General features: G+C 40.5%; 1 protein-coding gene across 2 annotated transcripts; it reads right to left on the bottom strand.

Moving 5' to 3' along the window:
- Positions 1–108: 108 nt before the first annotated feature.
- Positions 109–21,519, bottom strand: LOC118316414 (voltage-gated potassium channel subunit beta-2-like). Of its 2 annotated transcripts, none has more exons than XM_035644211.2 (15): positions 21,305–21,519; positions 17,139–17,479; positions 15,829–15,872; positions 14,793–14,830; positions 13,082–13,161; positions 11,748–11,792; positions 9,380–9,424; positions 8,345–8,388; positions 8,084–8,170; positions 6,716–6,801; positions 5,528–5,648; positions 4,359–4,453; positions 3,275–3,395; positions 2,996–3,084; positions 109–1,473 (listed from the first exon to the last, which is right to left on the bottom strand). In XM_035644211.2, exons 1-15 carry the CDS (start codon positions 21,353–21,355, stop codon positions 1,384–1,386), a joined length of 1,377 nt encoding a protein of 458 aa, XP_035500104.1. In that variant the 5' UTR covers positions 21,356–21,519; the 3' UTR covers positions 109–1,383. The 2 variants fall into 2 exon arrangements, 1 of the variants encoding a protein (XP_035500104.1); XR_007030435.1 differs by having other exon boundaries at positions 1,414–1,473; positions 3,342–3,395.
- Positions 21,520–23,509: the final 1,990 nt, after the last annotated feature.

Below are 23,509 nucleotides of genomic sequence, written 5' to 3'. Positions count from 1 at the left end.
TATACTCTGCAGTCGGTTAATTTATTGATTATGAAACTGAACTTTGACTAACCACTGCTACAGCAGGTCTGCTGTCAGTAAGATCCAACTTTGTACAAAATAGATTAAACAAATTTATGAAAATAAGCTGCTGAGTCCCGCGTACTTGTTTGCCCAGATTTTTTAATAATTACAAAAGGTTGAGTTACTGCTGCGGCGGGTGAACGCAGGGCGCACGACATGATGCAACTTTCCACACAACATTCAGTGAGAGCAAATGAAGCCACGTGCAGCAGTGTCGTATTGGTAAATGTAGGATGTGTTCTGTTCTGCTTCAGGCTTCCTCCTCTCAGCCGTGGTTACATGGACTGTTGATAAAGGTCTTTTCTAGGCTCACTGACCGGTACGAGTCATATTTACATTCACACATTCATACAGCGCCTCCATACAGCACTCTTTCTATCGCACATCATTCATACTCTGCAGTCATAGCCATCAGAGGCAAAGACACTTTGGCACACAGAGTGGAGGACCCGGGGATCGAATCCTCAGTCCTCTGCTCATTGGATGACCCTTCTACCTCTGGAGGTCGGAGGTCACAAACCACATTTGGTCAAAGGCCAGGGTGACGGCAATTTCCATGAAAATATTTTGAATGACCATAACTTTGGAAATTGCAGACAGAATTCAACTGAATTATCCTTATTCAATAGCCCTAAATCGGTGGCAAACTTGATAATGGCATAAAGACACGATGTTGTTCCAAATGCCATTTGCGACGTTACGTGAATGGGGGTGAAGTCTGAAGATTCCAAAATATACAGTGCTATAGTACTTGATAGCTCTAAATAGTCATGTTTCCAAGTGTTTAACAAAACGTCAAGTACAGCCAACAAAGAGATCCAACATGCATTGCTTAAGTTAGGCAAAATAAGACTAAAACAAGACTACATAACTGTAACAATAATCAATAAAAAGCCTTGGAGGCATAACACATACCATGTGCTGTGCACACTACCTACTGTACACAGGTTCTCAATGGTGCAACATAAAAGATCTTCAAATTTGTGTTTTGTGCCATTGATCTGGTGCAGTCACACACACACACACACACACACACACACACACACACACACAGTCAGTCAGTCAGTCAGTCACTTCCTCAGTTCACAAGAAATGTGTTTTTTCTTTTCTTTACCTTGAGGATGATGTTTTTTTTTACTAAAACAAGTATTGCATTTTGTAGAAATCTGCACTATTGAGTGATGAGTGCAAATGTGATCGAGACAGTAAAGTGACAGTGCATCCACTTGGTGAAATGAATAATGACACATTCGTAGCTTGTTGTGTCTTTTGGAAATAGATTGCAGATGATCACAGTGTGACAGTTCATCACCGGTGCTTCTAGGATCTGAAGTCCTTTTTGCTATAGGGCTTGTTTCCCAAGATGCCATCCATCTCAGATACAAGGGACAGAGATAACTTTGGGAGAACCTGTGGAATGACAGGAGAGAGAGGAGAGAGGGGATTACTGGCACCTCTCACTCAATTCTGGTATCTGTTCCAAAAGCAAGACACTTCATATGTTACTACACTAAGAACTTAAAGCACTATGTCTTGTGCTTTGTGGAACATATAAATATAAATGAACACAATCCTTTGGTGAGTTTATGGGCCCCAGGTCCTTCTCTCTGTAATATTTGCAGGGCAGACTGTGACTAGAGTGCTGGTGAATTTAATGGATTAGTTATGGAATACCAAAATCATGATTAGGGTGTTTTAAAGGTAACATACTATGGTCATACTTCTGTTAACACTTGAAAAGGTTTACTTGTCTAATGTACAAGAAAGGCATCAGTGTTCTCATACTGCCCATTCCTGCAGCTCCTCTTTTCATCCTGTCTGAAATGCCTGGATTTCCTTTTAGACCCACCTCCCGATAAACCCAAGTCTGCTCTGATTGGCCACCTGGCCCCGTCTGTTGTGATTGGTCCACCGATTCAAAATGTGTAAGAAATGTCACGCCCCTTCACCAGACCAGTAGCAACTCTCAGATTGCAGGCGGGGTTACCCCCAAAAGAGTCCAACTGTGACATCACAGTGGGAGAGAAATCTGAACCAGTTGTTCAGAGTCAGGCTGTAGGGTTTAGCCAGCTCACAAAAAACACAGTGTGCTTGTGGATTGGCAGGCTCCACAGATACACACCTTTATGCACACGCACACTGAAAATGTTTTTTGCATAATATGTCACCTTTAATGAAAGTCGTTTATTGAAAGCTCACAAAGTGATCATTGTTTTTACTTTTTTAAATATCACAAAAGTTTCAACCCCTAAAACCAAACTTCGCAGTGTGAGCTGATTTATTGCTAAATGTGGTCAGTAAACCCTGGGACACATTTCATTTATTTATTCTTTAATTTATACACGAAAACTGATTTGATAAATAATATGATCTACTATGTATTTTACAATCTCTCATCAAAACCATAATAGGACAGTACAAGAGGACTTGTAAGGATACAACGTAATGCTGATATCTATTTATTCATGAAATCACTGAATTAGAGACTTAAATTATCATTTATTATTATTATTATTATTATTATTATAAATAACAAAAGAAAAACAGAATGGAATGTATGACATATCCTCCGCTCGCTGTCGCCCAGTGTTTGTGGGGAAAACTACGTTTGGTGACTCGAAAGAAAGATTTCAACATGAGGGCACAACAGCAGCACGAAGCATGAACTCTGCAGATGCTCTGGTAGAATTGTAGCACCACATACCTTATGTTTACACTACTTAACTTGCTTCTCGTGGATATATGCAATTAATCACAATTGATCACAAAACATGTAATTGATTTGGTCATTCTCTTAAATAAAAATAAAAAGCTAAATGGATCACATACTGTATTTCTGTGGTCAGGACCGGGTAAACTTAACAACACTGATCCCTTGGTACCTGCACGAATGGAACTATTAACAAATTGATTGCCCCACATTCTTTCTGACCTGTATCGCCCTAATATTCTCTGTCAGCTGGTCAACTGTTGAAGCTCCCAGTAGGACGGAGTTCACGCCGTCGTTTCTCAAGCACCAGGCTGTGGGAATTTGTAACACGGGAAGAAAAGGTGAACGAAGAACATGGCAGAGCGGGCTGAAGTGACATCCAATTTCAACATAACGTAGACAGAAATGTCAGCAGTTCAAATAAATAAAAAAACGTGGACGACTATACAGAATGGCATGATGAACATTAGAGCAGATCAACACATCACTGTTTTGTTTTACCAATAGCCAGCTGGGACAGAGTGCAGCCTAGTCGCTCAGCAAATGCCTGCAACTCTTTTAGCTTCACCTGCTGACGGTGCCCCTCCTCACTCAGGACCTTGTCCTTCATCCATTGGTAACCCTGTTGCAGACAGCACAGCACACAGTTCAGGCCTGAAGGCACGACAGGGATAGTGTCCTCAAACATGACTGCCACAAGAGATCACAGCTCATATATATCTTGTCTCTCAAACAATGTTTTAATTACATTGTTTGAGAGACAGGGGCAGTTTTGCAGTGACTTGTGCAGGGAGTGATGGTTGTGTGTAGGTACTGTATTCGACTCTGATTGGCACCAAGCATTATTTGGGTCCTGTATCCAGTAAACTATATTATGTAGGTTTGCCGCCCAATAGTAGTGCCACCCAATCCCCCTTCTGCCCTGTGTCTTTGAAGGAGCTCCTTTCGAACCCTGGGATTTCTGTTACTGCAAAGAAATGATGATATCAACCCATCAGTAGATCTAGAAAAAGATTTTGAGAGAAAGCGTGGGATGCTCTGGAACAGATCTGGGTAGCATGTTCATTTTAACACATGCAATCTTACCTACAAGGGATATAATTAGCATACTCCATTTTCATAAAAACTGGATAATGTACGAGTGATAGTAATTCCCAAGTATTTAAATCCTGATCTAGAGACTAGGGAAGGGCAAGTCGCTGTTACAATTTTTTAGGGCTGAACTGGTTAACACTCACTTTTCAACAAGTTTGGTTTATAACCAGAAAAACTGCAGAATTTATGTAACATATTCACAATGTAAAGAGAACATGGCACGGGGTCTGAGATGTATAGCAATAGGTCATCTACATACACACACATACATAGACATGCACACACACACTTGCTCCTGGAGAAATCCTTCCCACATCTTTGGTTCGTTAAAAAAAACAACATAAATGTATTTGTCAGCTGTTTGGTTTCCAGTGTGATTGCTGGTAGGATCATTGGCATGAGGGAAGTAGGATAGACACAGGATGTAAATGAAGCTGAGGACCAATCAGATGCAACAGTGACAGGACAAATTAAATAAAAAGAGTGTTACCTTAAGTGAGGCCCGTGAACAAGGGGGGATGCCGTTGTTGTACTTCCCTGAGATGATCCCACAGGCCAGTGGAGACCATGTCATAGCCCCGATGCCTGCAAACATACAACAGGCGTTGTAATAATAAGAAACACTTTATTTATATAGCACTTAAAGAAAAACCACAAGCAACCAAGACAACAAATAAATAAAATACACATTTAAACAATGAAAATGAACACACAGCTCAGATAAAATCAGAGAATGCTTGAAGTATGTTTTCAAAAAGGGACATAAAAGATGTCACTGATTCAGACAGCGCCCACTTCCCCCAAGTCGTTCCAGAGACTGCAAAGACTCTGGTCCCTTTAGTTTTTAACCTGGTCTCTGGAATAGTGAGCAGATTTCTGCCTTAATCAAAGAGCCAGACCATGAAGGGCCTTAAAGACGCGGTAATAGATTCTGGAGAGAGATTGTACCTCTCTCGTTGTTGTTGTTGTGATTTTACTACTCTGGCTGGGCTGCGACCCCCGGGGCCTCGGGTGTGGGAGACCGACGCACTAACCACTAGGTCAAAACCTCGGTTTTGCAGCGCCGCCCGCTAGCTCGTCTCTTAAGGTGTCGACGATTGATGTTTACAAACTGGACTCGCAGTGTGGTGTGGTGCGGTCAGCACCACTTTTTTTGTTTCCGATTTACAGAGCCTGGGCTGCAGGCGCACGCACACAGAACCGACAGCTTGCGGACCGTAAGGAAATATTTGCTTTGATATTTACAAAACGTGTATTGATTTAGAATTGCTTACGGCCCCTTTAAAGGGATGCACAACTGCGTTTACTTGACCTCACCCAGGGGAAGCACATATAACAAGAACAGATCGACCAAATAACACAAAAGCTCAGTCTATGTGCAATTTTACAATATGGGAGACTCGGATGCTGGGAATAACATGAGGATCGGAAAGTCAAACAAAAAACAGATAAAAAAACAAACTTTAAGTATAATGTAACAAATAATTCAATGACTTTAACAAAATTAACAGTAAATGACAGCCCACCACTACATTTAGCATAGCTGATTCAGTATCGGATAACAAAATAGATAATAGTATTGAAGAAGAGTGTTAGTTCTTCATTATTAGAACTATAGCGCCACCTTTCTCTCTCTCAGACTATTAGGCAGCTGCTTACCTATTTTGTGGTAGAGTTCAGGGAGCTGAACTTCAACCTTCTCCCTCTGGAACATGTGATACTCTGCCTGTTCGCAGATGGGCGGGATCTGATTGAACTGTCGTGCCACAGAGTAGGCCTCCTACAGCAAGCACAGGGAACAATTCATGAACAAATGTGTTGCATACAATTCTTCATTGGTCCAAAAATTTACCAATGGAAAGCCTTCCCAGACCTATGGTTGGCTGTGGCTAACATCCACTAACCAGGAGGTCAGTGGTTAGACGAATGAATGATGTATTTATGTATCAATAGTAACTCAAATAGAGCTAAGCTACTGTGTGGTTTACCTCAGGGTTCAATCCTTGGACCTCTCTTGTTTTTGATTTACATTAATGATTTAACTAAGATCTGCAATAATGCATTGCCTATTGTATTTGCTGATGACACGTCTTCTTGCAGCTAATTTTTTGCACACTGAATAACAAAAATAACTAAACTTTTTAAAGAAAAAGAAAGAAAAAGATATGCAAAAGAAAAAGCCAAAAATATTCACAGACAGGAGCCAATTGTATCAAATTCCTAGGTGTCATAGTGGATGAAAATTATACATTGAAGCACCATATTGTATTTGTGTGTAAAAACACTATGAAGTCTTTTGGCATTTTGAGTAGAGTGCGTTCAATGATAAATCAGTCTTGTATTTGAACTTTTTACTACAGTTTAATTTACCCATATATAATTTATTGTAATACTGTCCAGGCGGCCACCACTTGTCCCACCTACCTAAAGATGTGGTTCATCTGCTCCATCTCTGGAACAATCTACATCACAATTTACATTTCATCAAGGCTCTTTGTTGTTGTTGTTTTTTATTAACGTGTGAATAAAATAAAAAATAAAAATAATAAAAAATTATGTGTGATAGTTAACATCAACTGTACTGTAAAACACTTTGGGTGGTCTATAAGTCTAGAACAGTACAAGATAAATACACATAATTTACCCAATGTGCACAAACAGCAGTCTCTAATAGACCAACGGGCAATCTGTAAACCATAATGCGGTGGACCGGAACATCAGCATTGGCACCACTGTACAATTCCACGGATAGGGGGTTGGTTGAATCTCATGTTCAAATAACCAAATGCAGACATGTGATGCTGATGTGATGATTTACAGGATGGTTTGACTCGTGTATGAACTCACCATGATCTCCATGGACGTCCATCGTGATGTACCCCAGTACATGGCCATCCCATGGTTGATCACATGAGTCATTGCCCTCACCGTCTCTACCAAAACACACCCCAAATTAGCAAAGTCATCAATCAGTGACCTCCCAGCAAATGCAGTTTAACATAAATGGGCAGTTGGGGTTGGCATCTTGACAGAATGCAAAACACATCACAGCCGAGACTGCACTTCATGGTGGGATCAACAGAAACATACCTGCCAAGTTTGAAGTTGATCAAATGAGCAGTTGTTGACAAAGAAGGAAGGAAGGAAGGAAGACAGACAAACAGACAGACAGACAGACATTGATTTCTGGATTTATTATTGTCTTTATTACTTCTAACACACAGATAACACACAGCTCCAGAGAATTGCAAGCTAAGATGAAAGATAATATTACAGTTAGAGATGTGTCTTTTAGTATTCTTAGCACTAGCACACTGCTAATAATACAGATATTAAAATCTTACAGCAAGCGTTCAATATTCCTTGAAACCTGGTTATTTACAAATCAGGAGTTGTTTCAGCTCAACTCAACATTGTAATCGCTAAATACTCTCAATAAGCTTAATACGAACACTCAAGTGATGACCTATACAAACGAACAGATGCTCAGAAATGAAAAGACTATGATGAATATTTAAGATAGCTGCATATTGTATACTTGATGTTCTTGCAGTTCAGTACCACTGACAGGGAAAATAAAATTCAGCACAAAGATCCGTGGACAAAAAAATGCTGCAACTCTTTGCGGCCGGCCCCCACGGGAAAAGGAAAAGTAACTATGCCAAAATTAACGGCAAACACAATTAATGTTCCATCCACATTTGAGCAAATATTGGAGCCTCTGTGTATTTGCAATCAGAGCTAAATAAGTAATGGTTATTACCTGTTCACCGTGCTGCCCTCTGGTAGGCGCTTATAGGTCTATTAAGACCCGCTCCTCCATTGCTGAATAGTTTTTACCCAAACTCCTCAAAACTGAACTTGGGACTTGGGACTATGTAATATCACGACTGAGTGCATTACTATTATTCTACAGGACAGTACAATATACAAATTTATATATATAAATAGTTATTTTTTAAGGTTTTTTAAAGTCACCTTCTAATTCACACTTTGGGATCTGGCAGTCAGGGGAACATTCAGGAAAACATACAGAACGATATCAGACAGAATCCCCATTTTTGACCTGTTGTGTAAGTGTTAGACACCATCAACCAGCATATTTAAATGAAAAAAGGAAGCAAGTTAAACTTGAGTAAATAAGTCTCAGTAATCTCACCACTAGAGAAAGCAAAGACACAAGACTCTGATCTGTTGGAGGAGACGCACACCCACCTTCTATAGGTGTGTTAGGATCCGGTCGATTGGCAAAGATCACATCTATGTACTCCAGCTGAAGTCTCTCTAGTGAAGCTCTTAGACCTGTTTCATGAGCATAGGTAGGTACAGTATATAAGCATTCTGAGGTTTTGTGGCAATGGGGGGTACATGCAGCAATGAACAACTAGGCCGTGCTCTTTTGCAAGTTAATACATTTGCTTTTGTTGTCCCTTGTCTAATGATTATTCACAATGTTAAGAAAAAAAAAAATCTTACCTTCAATGATATGTTTTCTGGACAATCCTCTTTCCATTTCTGCTCTGAAAAAAAAGCTATTCAAATTATAACTCAAAGTTTGATACCTGAAACATTTCATAGGTTGTCTAAAATTCTGATAGATAGATAGATAGATAGGTAGGTAGGTAGGTAGGTAGGTAGGTAGATAAATAGATAGACAGGTAGGTATTCATTTTAGTCTGGAACCTCTCGGTTGATGTTCGATTTCCAAGAGGCATTTACCAAAGGACGCAGACAAATCATGTGACATCTGCTTAACGATGGATGATGATTCCACAATGTCTGTGAACCAGTGTTGCCGTTTTTGTAGGTCAAATTTACTTTTAGTCAAATGCTCGTTTGACAGCTGCAGCCTTGGTTGTTTACAAAAGTCGCTTCCGTTCGCGTCGTGGTACAAACCCCGCCCATTATCAGATAATCGGTTGTGATTGGACTGGCAAGGTGCCGGGGGGAGATCACTTCCCAATGCAGGGGATCCAGACCGAATTCTGGGGGCTCATTTAATTTTGCTTATTTGAATAAATGGGTGAGTTAAAACTATAGCTACGAGGTTTAAATGGTAAATTGACTGTATAGTGTCTTGCCCAAGAACATTTTAGCATGTGGACTGGAGGACTCCGAGATCAAACCATCAACCTCCTGATTAGTGAACAACACGCTCTATCCCCTGAGCCACATTTACTCTATATCCACAGATGAATGGCAGAAAATCAATAAGCAATTCCAATAACAAGTCATCCTATTAATACCAGCGAAATAATATCCGACAGGAATTTCTGTGTTGCTGAGATATTTTATCACTGCGTCAGTCTGCAGTTGATGGTAAGGGGATCCCTTTTGATTTCTATTAAAGAATTATAATATGACCTTGCATGTATTGCACAAATTTTAACATTTACCTCTTTCTAATACCTTAGCCTGCGGGGAGCCTGTCAAATTCATTACATTCACAGAAATAGAGAAACTATGAGAGAGAGAGAGAGAGAGAGAGAGAGAGAGAGAGAGAAAACATACTTTCCGCCCCAGAAGATTTTGGTGGTGATAACTAAACTGGAACGCCTGCATATGAAAAAACAGATAAACACATATCAGACAGTTGGAGTTTCATTCTCTCAAATAGGAGCTTACAGAACAAGTCAAAACAGCAATTACACAGTCAATGTCTTTCCCAATATATATACTTTCATATTTATTAATATAACGAGCAAATTAAATATTTCTCTATTTTTTAAATTTATTTTTAACTCTGGGGCAAACCCAGAAAGGCCAAGTCAGTGTCTCCTCGCCTGATTCATATTTGCCACAAACAGCTGAAAATAATAAGTGTATTCAAGTCTTAGAGTCTGCCATTAAAAATGGAACAGTCTTTGTTCCTCTTCATTCCCCATCCCAAAGCTCAACAGATATCTAAGAACCAATTTCCATACACCCACTTTGATTCCATTTACACCTGACAATATCAGGTGTAAATGGGATCTTATGGCCATCACTGATCCATGCTTCCCCAAGTGGTGGAAGAATCTGTCTTCAAAAACTGGAATGCTGGAGACAGAAGCTGAGGAGAGTGCTGCAGGAACGCAGTCAAGACTGGTGGGGTAGTGATGGGAACCTTTTCACATGAAGACTGGGTGTCAACTCTAGGTATTGCGCCATCAAACTTGTGGAAGACTGCGACTGGTGTTATCCATTAAAGACGTTGTAGACATACAGTTTGGACGGAGGGTTGTGGTGACCATTTGGTACTGAGCAACTCGGATACAACACTGTATCCCACCTGTTTGGGATAAGTAAAGCAACCATTTGGGAGATTTGCTTTGCTTGAAGGTCACTGCAAAGCCACAACATCAGTTTCCCAAGAGGGGTGAGAGTCCAAGATGTTGTGAAATGATTTGAAGAGACGTGGAGGGTTCCCCATTGCGGTTGGACAAGCAATGGCTAATGACACCCCCATCTTTACCCCATCTGAGAAGGCTAGGGTGCACTAAGGAGCACTGTAAGGTGTTTCTTGATCACCTCTACAGTATATCATAGAAAAAGTCAGCAATGATTTGTAGTTTCCAGTAGATGGTGATAACTACAACATGAACAAATTGGTGTGGCTGAGCCTTAGACTGTCTCAGATCCCGTCACTGCTTCACTTCATGCTGTATCTGACCTAATGGATGTCTTGAATTGTCACTGATGCCTGCTCTGTTCTGTGCTGGGGATTTTCAGCTTCTACTCTCCCTGCCACACTTTCCATGAAGGCTCATGAAAGGATTGGCAGGTGTGCAGAACAGAGCCATACCGCCAAATATAACGTATTACGATTATTGAAACAAGTTAATTCCTGATGACAATGCATGGAAAAGTCAACATTATTTTTTTTTTACTTCATTGTAAGAATAGTAAGACTGAACTATCTTTACAGTGACACTTAAGTGACACTGTTTCAACTTTAACATTTAGAGTTCCGATCCCCAGGAGACTCAGCCACTACATGATTGGTCCAATGGTCTCCATGATGCTAATGGAAGCACCGCAGTGGAGGAGCTACATTCACTGTTTAGAAAATGACACTGGCTTCCAGACACATCTAGCCGGCAGTGTTCAAACATTACTTTAACCCTACCAGGGTGTCGTGGGTGGGCCTAACATGCCTGGGCCCACCCACTTGTACAGCTAGCCCATCCTTAAATGACTGGGAAAACATATTTTATATAAATAAACATTTAAAAACTAAATAACGACTAAAAGATACTAAAAGACTAAAAGTTCCCTTTGTTAAGTCTCTGGACCAATCACAACAGGTCATTCTACGTTTGGCACGCAGATCACGTACAAACGTTTCACTGGGCAGTCTCAGTTTTTGGACACAACGCCAGGACCTTCTCCTCACATTATATAAAAGTTACAGTACAGTATTAGTAATGACGCTGCATCTTGCAAAATGTGTCATCATTTTGGTGAGAGAGGTGGGGAAGAGATATTCCGACGCCATGGATACAAGGAATGGAAATACATGAGCCAACAAGGTGAGATGGTGGACAGAAACCAGGAGCATATAAAAGGTATATGATTTTATTAAGGTTTAAAATAAAGAATAAGTCAGTGTGTCTAGAGAATTTTTGATAAATATGTCCCCTGTAATTGAAGGATTCGTTTTTGCCTGCCTTTTTTTCTTCTAAAGTAATAGCTAGACTGTTTGTGTTGAAACAAGCTTATGAACTACAGCTCTTTTGAAAAGAAACGCTGAATTCCCATGTGTCTACTCTCTGTTGATATTTTGCACAACTGGGGTTATTCGGTTGAGTTAACTAAGAAAAAGGGGGAAGTCTAAATGTGACAGTCTGCTCAGTTTTAATCTTATAATATGATAAAACAACACATCAGAAAAGTCTACCTCCATCCTTTCTTCTTTATGATGCTTCCCAAGACAACTTCAGCCCTGGGAGAGAGAGAGAGAGAGAGAGAGAGAGAGAGAGAGAGGGATGAGCAGGTCAGTCAAACTTCAACAAACTGCTTTTCAATCAAATAAAAATAACAGCAGTAAGATTATGAATGCAGCTTAGTACAGAGATGTCTTGTATGGTGTTATTAATTTATAGTTATGTTGCTCCCAGGAGCATCCCCCCATGTATTTATATCTCATAACGCCACGTCATTGACTTTCTCTCTCCTGTAGTTTGTGTTTTTTTTCCAAAGCACTACAGACACTATTGACTATTATATATTATTGTTAAGTATCACTACTATTATTACCGATCTGTAACCTCCAGTGCGTGTTAGACAGACAAAGAGAGTGTGGGTGAATAAATCACCAGATGGTTGATCTGAAACTCTCTGGCTTTGGTCAGTGTCAGAGTGAGGAGTGCACATTTTCCTTTTGTTGAAACACAAAACAATCATGAAAAGTCTGTTTGCAGATATAGTCTTTTTTCCCTTTGGTAATCAGATGTATTTATGAAGGCAGTGTTTGATATGTCTGAAGTTACTTATTGGAAAATTAAACTGGAAATGGGAGAGCTGAGGACTGAACAAATAAATAAACACAAAAATGGTAAAGGCACTAGAGCAAGGATTCTCAACTGGTGGGTCGCGACCCAAAAGCGTGTCGCAGGGCCATTTTGAGTGGGTTACGGATTTGTGTGAAGTAAAAATTCAACTATAATTACATTTAACAAGATTCAGCATAAATGCTATGAACCACAAAACCCAACAAATCTACGGAATAACATTAAAGAAAAACACGCATGAGTACCACGGGCTCTCGAGCATTTGTAAACATGGCTAAACCGGCTAAACGCAAATATGACACCGAATACATTAACTACGGATTTTCTGGCGAGTAACAATTTTCACGTCTTCACGCGACTTCATGTCTAAGGCGAAAGGTGGGTCTTGAGGCTCGACCAGTTGAGGAACAATGGAGAGATCAACACTGAGGAAGCCATCTTGGATTCTACACAGTGAAGTAAATGAAAATCGGTATGCTCCAGTGAGTGTCATCAGCCAAAGTGCTGATCACGCTGGACAGCAGCAGATGAAGCGGAAGTCGTGTTTGGTGTTTAAGACAACATTTCTAGCTCTTAGTCAACAGCATCAGGTGCTTTATTACCGGCATCTTGAAGGAGTGGAGCTCATGCAAATTTTCATGTAGCCTGAAGAAACCAAGACAATCTGTGTGGCCAAGTGTAAAACACAAGTCTATGAAGGTTGTAATCAAGCAATACTTACTTTCCAGCACTGTACACTTCAGCTGTGTCAAACAGATTGATTCCCTTCTCATACGCCAAAGTCATCAGCTCCTCCGCCACCTTCAACAGCAAAGTTGAGACGATGAAGATGGGCATGTGAATACTATTGTATTTTCTCCCCCTCTGACCTCTGAAACCCCTTCTGCTGACCAGAAGAGAGGTTCTTCAAAATGTTATCTATATAACATATGCATCCATTTTTTTTAAAGACCTTGGAGCCACAGTCATGGTGCGTCTAAAGGAATGGCAACATCAGATTGCTATTTTGTAAAGATATTCCGGGTCCCCAGAGGATGTATCTGAATGACTTTGGTGATCCCTGAATGTTCCTCAGATGAAAATGAATTGATATTTTTGGTTCCGAGTGAGACCTTTGGCCAGAATGCCATGACATTAGTAACAGGTATTTAAATGTCTAATGGATTCAATGTGTCCCAGATCACTGAATTACTGCCCGTACCTCTTTGCTCTACAGTTGTTGCGCTAATTGACACCTATGCAACCTGGGTTAGGGATATTGATAAATTTTCAAACAAGGCATCAACCAATACACACTGAAATCTGGGCTGAATCAAATGCACCACATGACAATATACAATAATATATGTCTGGGTCTCCTCAGCAGCTGTGTACTATGTGAATGCCTCATCAATCAACTGCATCCCTGAAAACTCGTTTAAGAAAAACGACCAGTGGTTTCACATGTTTGAGCTAAATAACAGCTCTTTTAGTACCCGTCAGTTCAGAGCCACGCTTCAGCCTTTGTTCCATCTTGTTTACATTTTCCAAACGAAATGTCAAACCATGGACCATCTTGTTCGTGGTCGACCTTCTCTACATCCAGCAGCCAGTCAGGTTGTGTTAGGAGGAGGGAAAAGTGTGTGTTAGACAGTGCAAACCACCTGACAGCCAACCAATGATACCCTGAATTATTACATTTAGGTGTTGATCATATCTGTTGTTCTGGTCACACAAGGCACTGCTAGATGCATAAACATGAGCACCACAATCTCACTTACTTAGTTACATGAGACTTCACGAAGGGTTTTATGACATGAGCTAGATAGAAGTTAACTTTGCAAACATCACTGGGCTCTTTACATATTCTGTGTGGTACATATGGCCAGTAATCATTTCAGCCTCATATTCTCATTATGCTTGATTCCATAATGACTTGTTTGGGACTTTAAGGACAAAGAATGGGCTAGAGAAAGCCCAAAGTATTGGACCAATTCACCTTTTTGACAGGAAAATAGCCGTCAATCAACAGTCATGGTGGGATCACCAAAGTCCTCGCAGTTCATCCTATGGGAACCATGAATGTCTGAATCAAATTTAATTGCAATAGATGTGTAGACTTACAGGGGGTGGGCACCTACTATCATTGGCTAAAATGATCTGTGTACATTTTCCATCAAAGAAATAATGAGCTAAAACATCAGTGTTTCAACATGATTTAAGTTTCACATTTGACTTCATAGCCAAACAAAAGTGGATAAATCTCTTTTTTAGTTGTTTTTTTTCCTGTTCATTGCATCCCCTGCCTCAGCGTCAGAAGCCTGTTTCCTGGTCAGCAAACACACGGATTGAATCCATGGTCTTTACATGTTGAAAGTATTCTCTCACTGTTTAAAGGAGCCAAGATTACATGAGAGGTTCAGGCATTTATTGGCTCAGTCAGGCTTTCCTACCTCATTCGTTATCTGTCCTCCAAAGGTAACCCACGTGCCTGCACAAAATAAAATGATTACATTGTGTGTGTGTGTGTGTGTGTGTGTGTGTGTGTGTGTGTGTGTGTGTGTTCTTTTGAGTTGCAGTCGAAGATTAGGGATGACAGATGACTGTTTATAAAAATAACGAAATTGAGACAAAATTTGTAGTTGTTCAGTTTGCAAGTCACCATTTGAGAATGTGCACAGATCTTTAAGAGCAGAACGAGATACATACGCTCGAAACCACAAGTGTGTGTGTGTATGTGTGTGTCAGTGTTTCTCTCACATGTCATCACATGTTCTGCTCCACCACCAACAGCTGCTGTCAAATATAGCTATGTCAACAGGATGATAAGTTACAGTGTAATTTATTCATGTCCTCACAACTGCTACCTTTCAACCCAGCATCAACGGACCCTAATTTTATTGTCACACAGTGGTCTGCTTCACTTCTCTCAGACACTGGTCCTCTTTCCACTGCCATGGTCCACCGCACAATTAGAAGATAACACCTCCCTTACTAAGGCTGTACATTGTGGAATTGTTTAGCGAAATGTTTTTTTTTTGTCAATTTACCTTTCCTTTTCAATCGTTCATTGGACATTGAAGATCAGCAGTCAGTAATAATGTATCTCAAAGCAGCATGGCATGACAAATCTCAAGCCATCTTCCTGTAGCAGATTGACAAAGTGTCGTGTGAACTGAGCTGCAACACAAGTATGGTTTGATTGACTGTAAATCAAAAATCCATTACTCTGAGCATTATCATGGCAGGAGAATAAATGGCTGAATTGTGTAAAAGGGGATGTTTTCAGAATACAGTGCACATGGATCCAACTATAAGCCAAGTGCCAAGGGCTTAAATGTTGACAGCTGAAAAAAAATAGAGAACTCTGGAGCATTACCGTATGCATGATAGCTCAAAAGTGTTGACTCGCGGCCTGAACAGTATTTGGATTTGTTGTATTCATGGTCTTGGTGTCATTGTTGACGCACTGGAATGTGCCACACTCACCTAATCCAAGACAGGACACCCTCAGGCCAGATTTGCCGAGATTTCTGCAGACAAAAAATGAACGAATAAATAAATAACAGTCCAGTGAGCAGTACAACAGCTGTATATCTGATTTGATATTATTATATATTTTTATATTTTACTCTAAATATCAATAACGTACAGTGAGAGGGCAATAATATTTGAATTCACAATAAATGGCTCCATAGCTCTTTCTCCTGCTGAGCAGTACAATGCAATACTGTATGCAATATGCCTTTTTCACAACAGCCCTTTGGACTTTTTCATAGAAGTAGAGAAGGAGTAATGATGGCGGAGTATGCAGAACATAGCCATGTCCAGGGGGCTGCACTGAGCTGCTACCGAGACATATCACTGAGAACTTTAAATATGATCCAGGAAGTTCAGTTAGAGTAAAAGATTACAGGGTTTACCAATTTTATTTTAAATGAAAAAAACAACTGTTTTCAGTTGCCAGATATGATTTTACCAAGTAAGCAACTGTTTTATCTTTCATATCAACTATATATACCAGGCACAAATACACTGTTGCACATTGATATGTAATCCACCAGGAAAGTGTGGTTTCATGTATGTGAGTATTTGAATAACTTACTAACTAAGTTCATTTAATATTGTGTACATTAGTTTATAGGATTTTGTAATAGGATATGCACCTTTATAATAGTGAAATGTTTTAGAGGTAAGTATTATCAGAATTTAGTTTTCCACTCTGCACTTGCGTTTGCGGTTGCAGCAGTTTAGAACATAAACGCGCAAAGTCTCAAAACTCTGAACATAAAGAAGAAGCTGGAGCAAAAGAAAAGGCTGTCAAAATATTCAAACACATTTATTGTGATATTTTTGTGCCTTTGTGTTTTTTTAGTTGATTGCTAAGATTTTGATTCTTCTTCTCTTAATTCATTTGTCTGACGTTTATGTTCATTGTAGGTTGATTTTTTTTTTTAATTGTTGCTCATGTTATTTGCAAATTTTTTTGAATGTTCAATGGTTGTCTGTGCTAAAATGAGAAAGAAGGTAAGATTGACAGAACACAATAAACTATATTTACTGTGGGGCAAATATCGATTGACTTTGTCATTGACTGCCACAACTGGGAACAAAATCAACCGTCTATGATCGCATACATTCTAACAAAGGGGTACTTGAATGTAACAAGGGGGATTCGACAGTGCTTTAGATTGCAGTCAGCATACCCTGTGAGAGGGGCCGACCCATATTGGTTCTTGGGGGCCAATGCCCCCCATGATATTGACTCCTATGGTGGGTTAGGTGCTTGTGGGGTTTACCTGTAAATCATGCCAGTAGAATAAGATGTGCTGTCCCTGAGTGACACATGGTTCATCCGGAGGAAATCCTCCAGGTTTTTAAGCTGCGCAGCGGCGCGGACCTCTTTCAGCCGCTGGAACTCTGCCAGGTGGTGACTCCGCTGCTGCCTTTCCTCCTGCTCCAGGGCTCTCTCCGACAGGAAACAGCTCAGGCCACTGTGCATGCTGTCGCTCATGGACGACAGCGACAGTATCTTGACTCCAGACACGCCACTTCCACTGCTGATGCTACTGCTTCGACAGATCCCACTGCTGTCCCGACTCCCGGGGGGCGCTCCCCCACTGCCCCCCGGCTTGGGCATCTAGGAGTCGATGACAGGACAAAATATAAGAACATGACGGAGCCGTGACAATACCAGGAACGACGACCAATCATCCAGACAGTTCTCAAGCCTTCCTACTGCCATTTGCATCATGGCTGGTAACACAATCACAGCTGTCTGATGCTCGCTGCTCGGCCTCTGCTGTCTGCATTATTCAAGCACAAACACTAAGTAATTTATAGGTGAGTGATGTATGACTTCGCAGATGAAAATATGAACATGCACACATGCACAGGAAAAAAACATGGCATGCATTCTTATTCACTGTGGAGAGACACTGTTGGCTGAAGAAGAACTGTGACGTGCGACTTAAAGCTGAAGAAGAGGGATCACACACCCCGTCACAAGCAAAGGTGTTCAAATCAAAGACGTGTGAAGAAGTGCTGGTTCAGTGCAGTGAGGTTGAGGCACTTTACATACGAAGATCAAGACCGTACAACATTACAGAGAAACAGTTCCCACAATGAGCAAACTCTCAGCGTCCGTGGTGAGAAGTGGCTTCTTCGATCACTACATCCACAGACCGTCTGCACACGTGAGGAACCGTCTGTCAGCTGGAATCATGCCTGAGACATTCTGGCTCAGTTCTTTGGATAGGTGAGGATCTTCTTTCAGGCAGCACGAGAAAGCCACCAACATCAACCAACATCTGGTGTTTGTCTTCTGTGTGAAAGGTTACACCTGGCTTTGTGCCTATGTGCACAAGTATTAATGTTAAAAAGGCTTTTAACCATCTTTACAAATGGAACAACTAGACTCATAAGAGAGAAGTATGAATGTGTGTGAATGTGTGAGCAAGTGTCCTGAGGGATGTAAAACAGCTGATGACGACAGAGCTCAGTTGAGAGGAAATATGATACGTGTATGGAAACGTATCAGATACTAGCGAAGCTCTGCATTAGAAAACACAGAATCCTACATTAGTGAAAGCAGTTTATTCAAGTGTTGGAAAAGAAATAGATGATGATAAAAAAGTTAAGGGTTATAAACACCAGGTCTCTGTGACCAATATACTACTTTAATGAATATGACTATTAATATAGAAGCTGAAGGCAGCATATTACATTCATAGATGCTGTTGATTAAGCCCTTTCTCCATAGACAATTATATATATATATATATATATATATATATATATAAATGTAGTGGAGTTTTGAATATAAAGCATTCAGAAATAAAAAGAACACTCTTCTCTTCCAACCAGGTCTTATGAAGGCAAAGAGGTAAAAATGAATATCCACCACTGGTCAAAATGTTCTGCAAATGCAAAACCACATTGAGGAAACCTACAAAATAGATTTGAGATAATAAAAATGGTCAGAATCACAGTTTGATGTGACGATTTCAGGTAAATATTAAAACAAAGGAAATCGATTTGTTTAAGCTGTAGTCAATAGTCGTTTTTTTTGTGGATACTTGATGTAATTTGATCAAGAAAAGTGTTAATACAGTAAATAATTTGTATTACTGTTGACAAGCAGCAGAATTATGTGCTCTCACTAGAGCCTGCATTCTGGCTATAAAGATATAAAAGGAGTAAGAACCATCTGAACTGATTAAAGACATGCATCAGAGGTCGCTCATGATTTCAGTCAGTTGCTTGTTGACCAGTTCATCATCGTTTCCCTCCTTCATGCTTTGGTCCATGTCTTCACATGGTCCAACACATGTAGGAGATGGGGGGAAAGTATGAATTATGTAATTAGGTTACAATGATTTGCTCTGGGCATCACACAAATGTCCCTCACGGTATTGAGTACAAGACAAGAAGAAAAAAAAACAAACGCCTCCATCAGATTAAAGCAGTAACTTATTACTTTCAACTAACAGTCATTTATTACTATTATTACCAGGACTAGTATGTAGTAAGTATGAAAATATGCCAAGTTCTGTCCAACTTCAACCCTGACGAGCCAGTGAAGCAGCCCTGAAACAACCGCTCTGGGTCTAACTGAGGGTTCATCTCTGACACGATGACCAACTTTACTTCTGTAATTCGAAGTCCTAAAGCAGTCGGTTATTCCCTATAGTGTTCTGCCGTCCTCCGGTTACACCACCAACTCCAGTCCACTGTCACCGGACAACAAAATGAATGTGAATCAAGAGATGAGCTTAGTGCATATGTGAGATCTCTTTGTTCTGTTCATTCTGAAGTCTCATGTATTCAGTTGCTCTGCGTTAGTCCAACCAGGAAGTCTATCTTTATGACTCACTCTCCAAACTCTTTCTAATCAGCTTAATTCTTTTTTTGGTCAAACCTTACAATCGGTTCTCAGGGGACAGGCTGACCTAGCAATACGCGCAACTTCTTACACTTGTTTAAAACACACTCAATTCGTATTCGGTCACTGGACCTTAAACTTCTCTTTCCATTTTATTTGAATTTCGACCTTTGATGTTGTCGTACATTCCTCACATTTCATACAGCACCACCACATCACCAATGCCCCCAGCCAACGTCACTCCCTCGTCTCGTGCGTGGCAATACAATTTTGTTCAACTGTCAATTGAAATTTCTCCTGAAATTTTCAACCAGTGCAAATTTAAACTTTAGTGTAGCAGTGATAACACAGCTACATTTAGACAACAGTCAATCTGACATCCCTTCTACATCATAAACTACATGATCTTGTTGCATTGCATAAACGCCTGCTGCAAAACCTTTCTAACCATTTGTCTTTTCTGTATTTCTTAAGTCTTAAGATTTACTCACATGATGTCCTCTGCTGCATTGTCAGATGGCACTTTAGCTTGGCTTGTTTCCTAATATACTGTAACTGTTGTCATATTAACGTAGTTAGGATGCTTTTGTGTCACTTGTCAAACATCTGTGGGTTTTTCCATCACGAGCAAAGTTCCAGACACATGACTAGCCAGTAATTCTCTGAGCATTAAGCGTGAGCAATCCCAGCAATACAGAGTGTGTGACGAATAAATCACTGACACATCATTTTGATAAAAAGAAATGTAAGCATCAACAACAATCCTCACCTAAAGTATTGGGTAAATTATAAAATAATTTTCTTACACAGTAACCAAGGTCTGAGCTGATTGCACAGAGAAAGAAATATACGGTAAGTAGTTATTAATATGGAAGTATTATAAGGTTAGAGTTCAAACTATACCCTAAAACAGTAAGTAAAGCATGAACAAAATAAAGTTCTGTACACTCTGAACTAATCCCTATGACAACATGATTTGTTTTATTGTCCTATCACATCCCAAATGAAACCTGTGCAGAAAACTACAAAACCCTATCCAGCAAATCAAGCCCTAGAGAGAGTCATGTATAGTTTGTGTACACACTGTAATGTGCAATGTAACTAACTACTGCTGCTGCTGGGCAGTGGGCCTGTTGTACAGAAGGTGAAAATTATACAACATTATAAGCCCTAGATTAATGGTATTTATTGAAAAGAAACACTCATACATTATTAGTACATTATTAATACATTATTAGTAATAATGTATAATAACCATTATGATGTTCCCACACGTCCAAATCAGAAGTACAATCTCTGCTCTCACCAGTGTTCTGCCCTAAGAAAAGCGGCAATAACACAAAATCCCCAGTCAGTCAATAATTCACGAGTCTCTTTCTGCATCCTGGCCATGACGACGGAACACGTCATCTTGCTGCTAATGCCGAGGCTGAACAAAAGAACAGTGGCGTCTCGAAGAAGAGAAGAGCAAGAGAAACCAGATGTTGAACGATCTGTCCTCTATAGTACTCCAAATATGTGCAGCACATCCTGATGTTCCCCTCATCAACCAATCTATCGTAACTACTGGTAGCTACTCACCCGAGTGGTAGGTGTTCGGCCGATGTAGGGGTTCTGGACGACGCTGCTCATGATGGAGCTTGGACAAGGCCGGACGAAGCAGCAGCAGTATATTACTCAGTCTCTTGTCAAGTCGAGCTGACTCTGGACTGCTTTAAAACTAGTTGGTGGTTGGGTTAATAAGGCTTTCCTCTCCCTCCTGCCTGGTCACACGGCACACAGAGAGCCCTATCAGCAACCGCGTCTGCACTGCAGAGGACAGAAAATAACCCACAAGTGAATTATTTATCCCGGCACTAAAACTAGCATCTGCACTAAAAGCTTGTGATTGTAACGGCAGAAAGCGTCCTAGAAGGCTGTCAAGTTGTTTATACCACGACTGGGATGTGTCTTTCTCAGACAATCTATCAACTACGTCTACCAACACTGGGAGACAGTAGTGGTAGATGTAGTTGCAGATCTGAATATGCAGGTCAAGGTGCGAGTGACCAACCAATAGATGACAAAATGAGTAGGGAGACAGCCACAAGTCATTTCATATGACATGAAGTGGAGCATGTATCCCTTCTGGAGCCCTCTGCACTGTATATAAGTTATATAAGTTACATGATATATAAGTTAATTGTATTTACGTTTGGTTTTAGCATAACATAGCAACTAGAATCTGTGTGACTATAAATACGGTGCAAGAAAAATTCTAATGTTATGTGGATTTGCTCCTTAAGAAGAACCAAATTAACAGCCCAATACATTAATAAAAAAAATGAATCATCTTTGGCATCAGTAACACGTGACACTTATGCTATCAAATTTAAAGCATCACTAACCAATTCCAATGAGATACACCCTAACCCTACGTGGCTGGGATAGTGTACAGGCACATCTGTGCCGAATATCGATTAGAAATACCAAGTTCATATTGGACATGGCACCTGGTAGTGGTTAGGAACAAAAGAGCTAAGGTCCAGTGGGACTTTTGGAGATCAGGAGGCGAGCAGGTCATCCACAAAGAAGGTGGCTGAGGGTTCGATCCTCGGGTCTCACCTAGAACACTCGTTTGGAAGCTCTTCATAGATTACAGCTCAGCATTCAACACTATTATACCAGACATATTGATCAGGAAACTGCTCCCGCTAGGCCTCCCCACTCACATCTGCACTTGGATTATGGACTCTCTCCCAACCCATCTCATCTCTCGTGCGATGAGTCCGCCTACCGAGACGAGGTCCAGAAACTGTCGCAGTGGTGTTCTGACAACAACCTGTCACTGAACACAAAAAAAACCAAAAGAAAGAGTTCCAGTTTTAAATTCCTGGGAATCCACATATAGGACAATCTCTCCTGGTCTACCAACACCACAGCAGCGTCTGCACATCCTGCGAGTTCTAAATGGAAACAACTAATGTGTAAAGCTGTGGGCAGCCTTCTGCCACTCTGCAGTAGAGTATTCTGACATACTGCCTCACAGTATGCTGGATGATCAGCAGCAGACAAAAAAGCACTCCAGAGGGTCATCGACACCGCACAGAGAACCATCGGCTGCCCCCTCCCCTCAGTCCAGGACATTGCAAACACCAGCTACCTCTTCAAAGCAAAAAACATTATTAAAGACTGTTCCCACCGTGGCCACAATCTGTTTGACCTTCTGCCCTCAGGGAGTCGCTACAGGTCCATCAGACGACGAACCACCAGACTAATGAACAGTTTCTTTCCTCGGGCCGTCCACACTCTAAATCTACACACATAATGACTATGCAACCCAAATTTCACATTTTATCATATTTTATTATTGTTCTTACATTCATTTACTAATCTGTGCTACATTACACTATTATAAAGATCTGTGTAATATTAGAGAGAAAACCCAAAGAATCAATCCCACAATGAGCAACACTTTAAAAACTCCCTTTGAACAGGAAGAAATCTCTGACAGAACCGGACTCGGTTGTGGGCGGAGCATCTGTCTCGACCGGTTGGGGTGAGGAGAGAGGGGGGGAGAGGAGAGCTAGTAGGAGAGGAGAGAGAGAGAGAACAGTTGTACAACCGCCGCTTTAATCTCTACCAGACTGATACTTATAATCACAAAATGAATACTGACACTTATAGATGCAATGATGTGGTTGTTATTATTAGTAATAATAATAACAATAATAATGAGGTGTTTGGGTCCTGCAGCGAGTCAGAAATACACTAGGAGAGAGAGAAAAACACAAACAGTTAGTGACA

This window comes from Scophthalmus maximus, chromosome 3, assembly GCF_022379125.1.
Source record: "Scophthalmus maximus strain ysfricsl-2021 chromosome 3, ASM2237912v1, whole genome shotgun sequence".
In the NCBI taxonomy this organism is placed as follows: Eukaryota; Metazoa; Chordata; class Actinopteri; order Pleuronectiformes; family Scophthalmidae; genus Scophthalmus; species Scophthalmus maximus.
Note: the sequence above shows the minus strand (reverse complement) of the source record. Positions and strands in the feature narration are given on the sequence as shown.

What these genes read in the sequence shown, in the direction of transcription:
- LOC118316414 (XM_035644211.2), bottom strand. Translation starts at nt 21,355, where the DNA reads ATGAGCAGCGTCGTCCAGAACCCCTACATCGGCCGAACACCTACCACT. An exon ending in TCTACTGGCATGATTTACAG is followed by an intron (nt 15,873 to 17,138) that starts GTAAACCCCACA and finishes TTTTGTCTGCAG; the next exon opens with AAATCTCGGCAAATCTGGCC. An exon ending in AAAATCTTCTGGGGCGGAAA is followed by an intron (nt 8,389 to 9,379) that starts GTATGTTTTCTC and finishes CTTTTTTTTCAG; the next exon opens with AGCAGAAATGGAAAGAGGAT.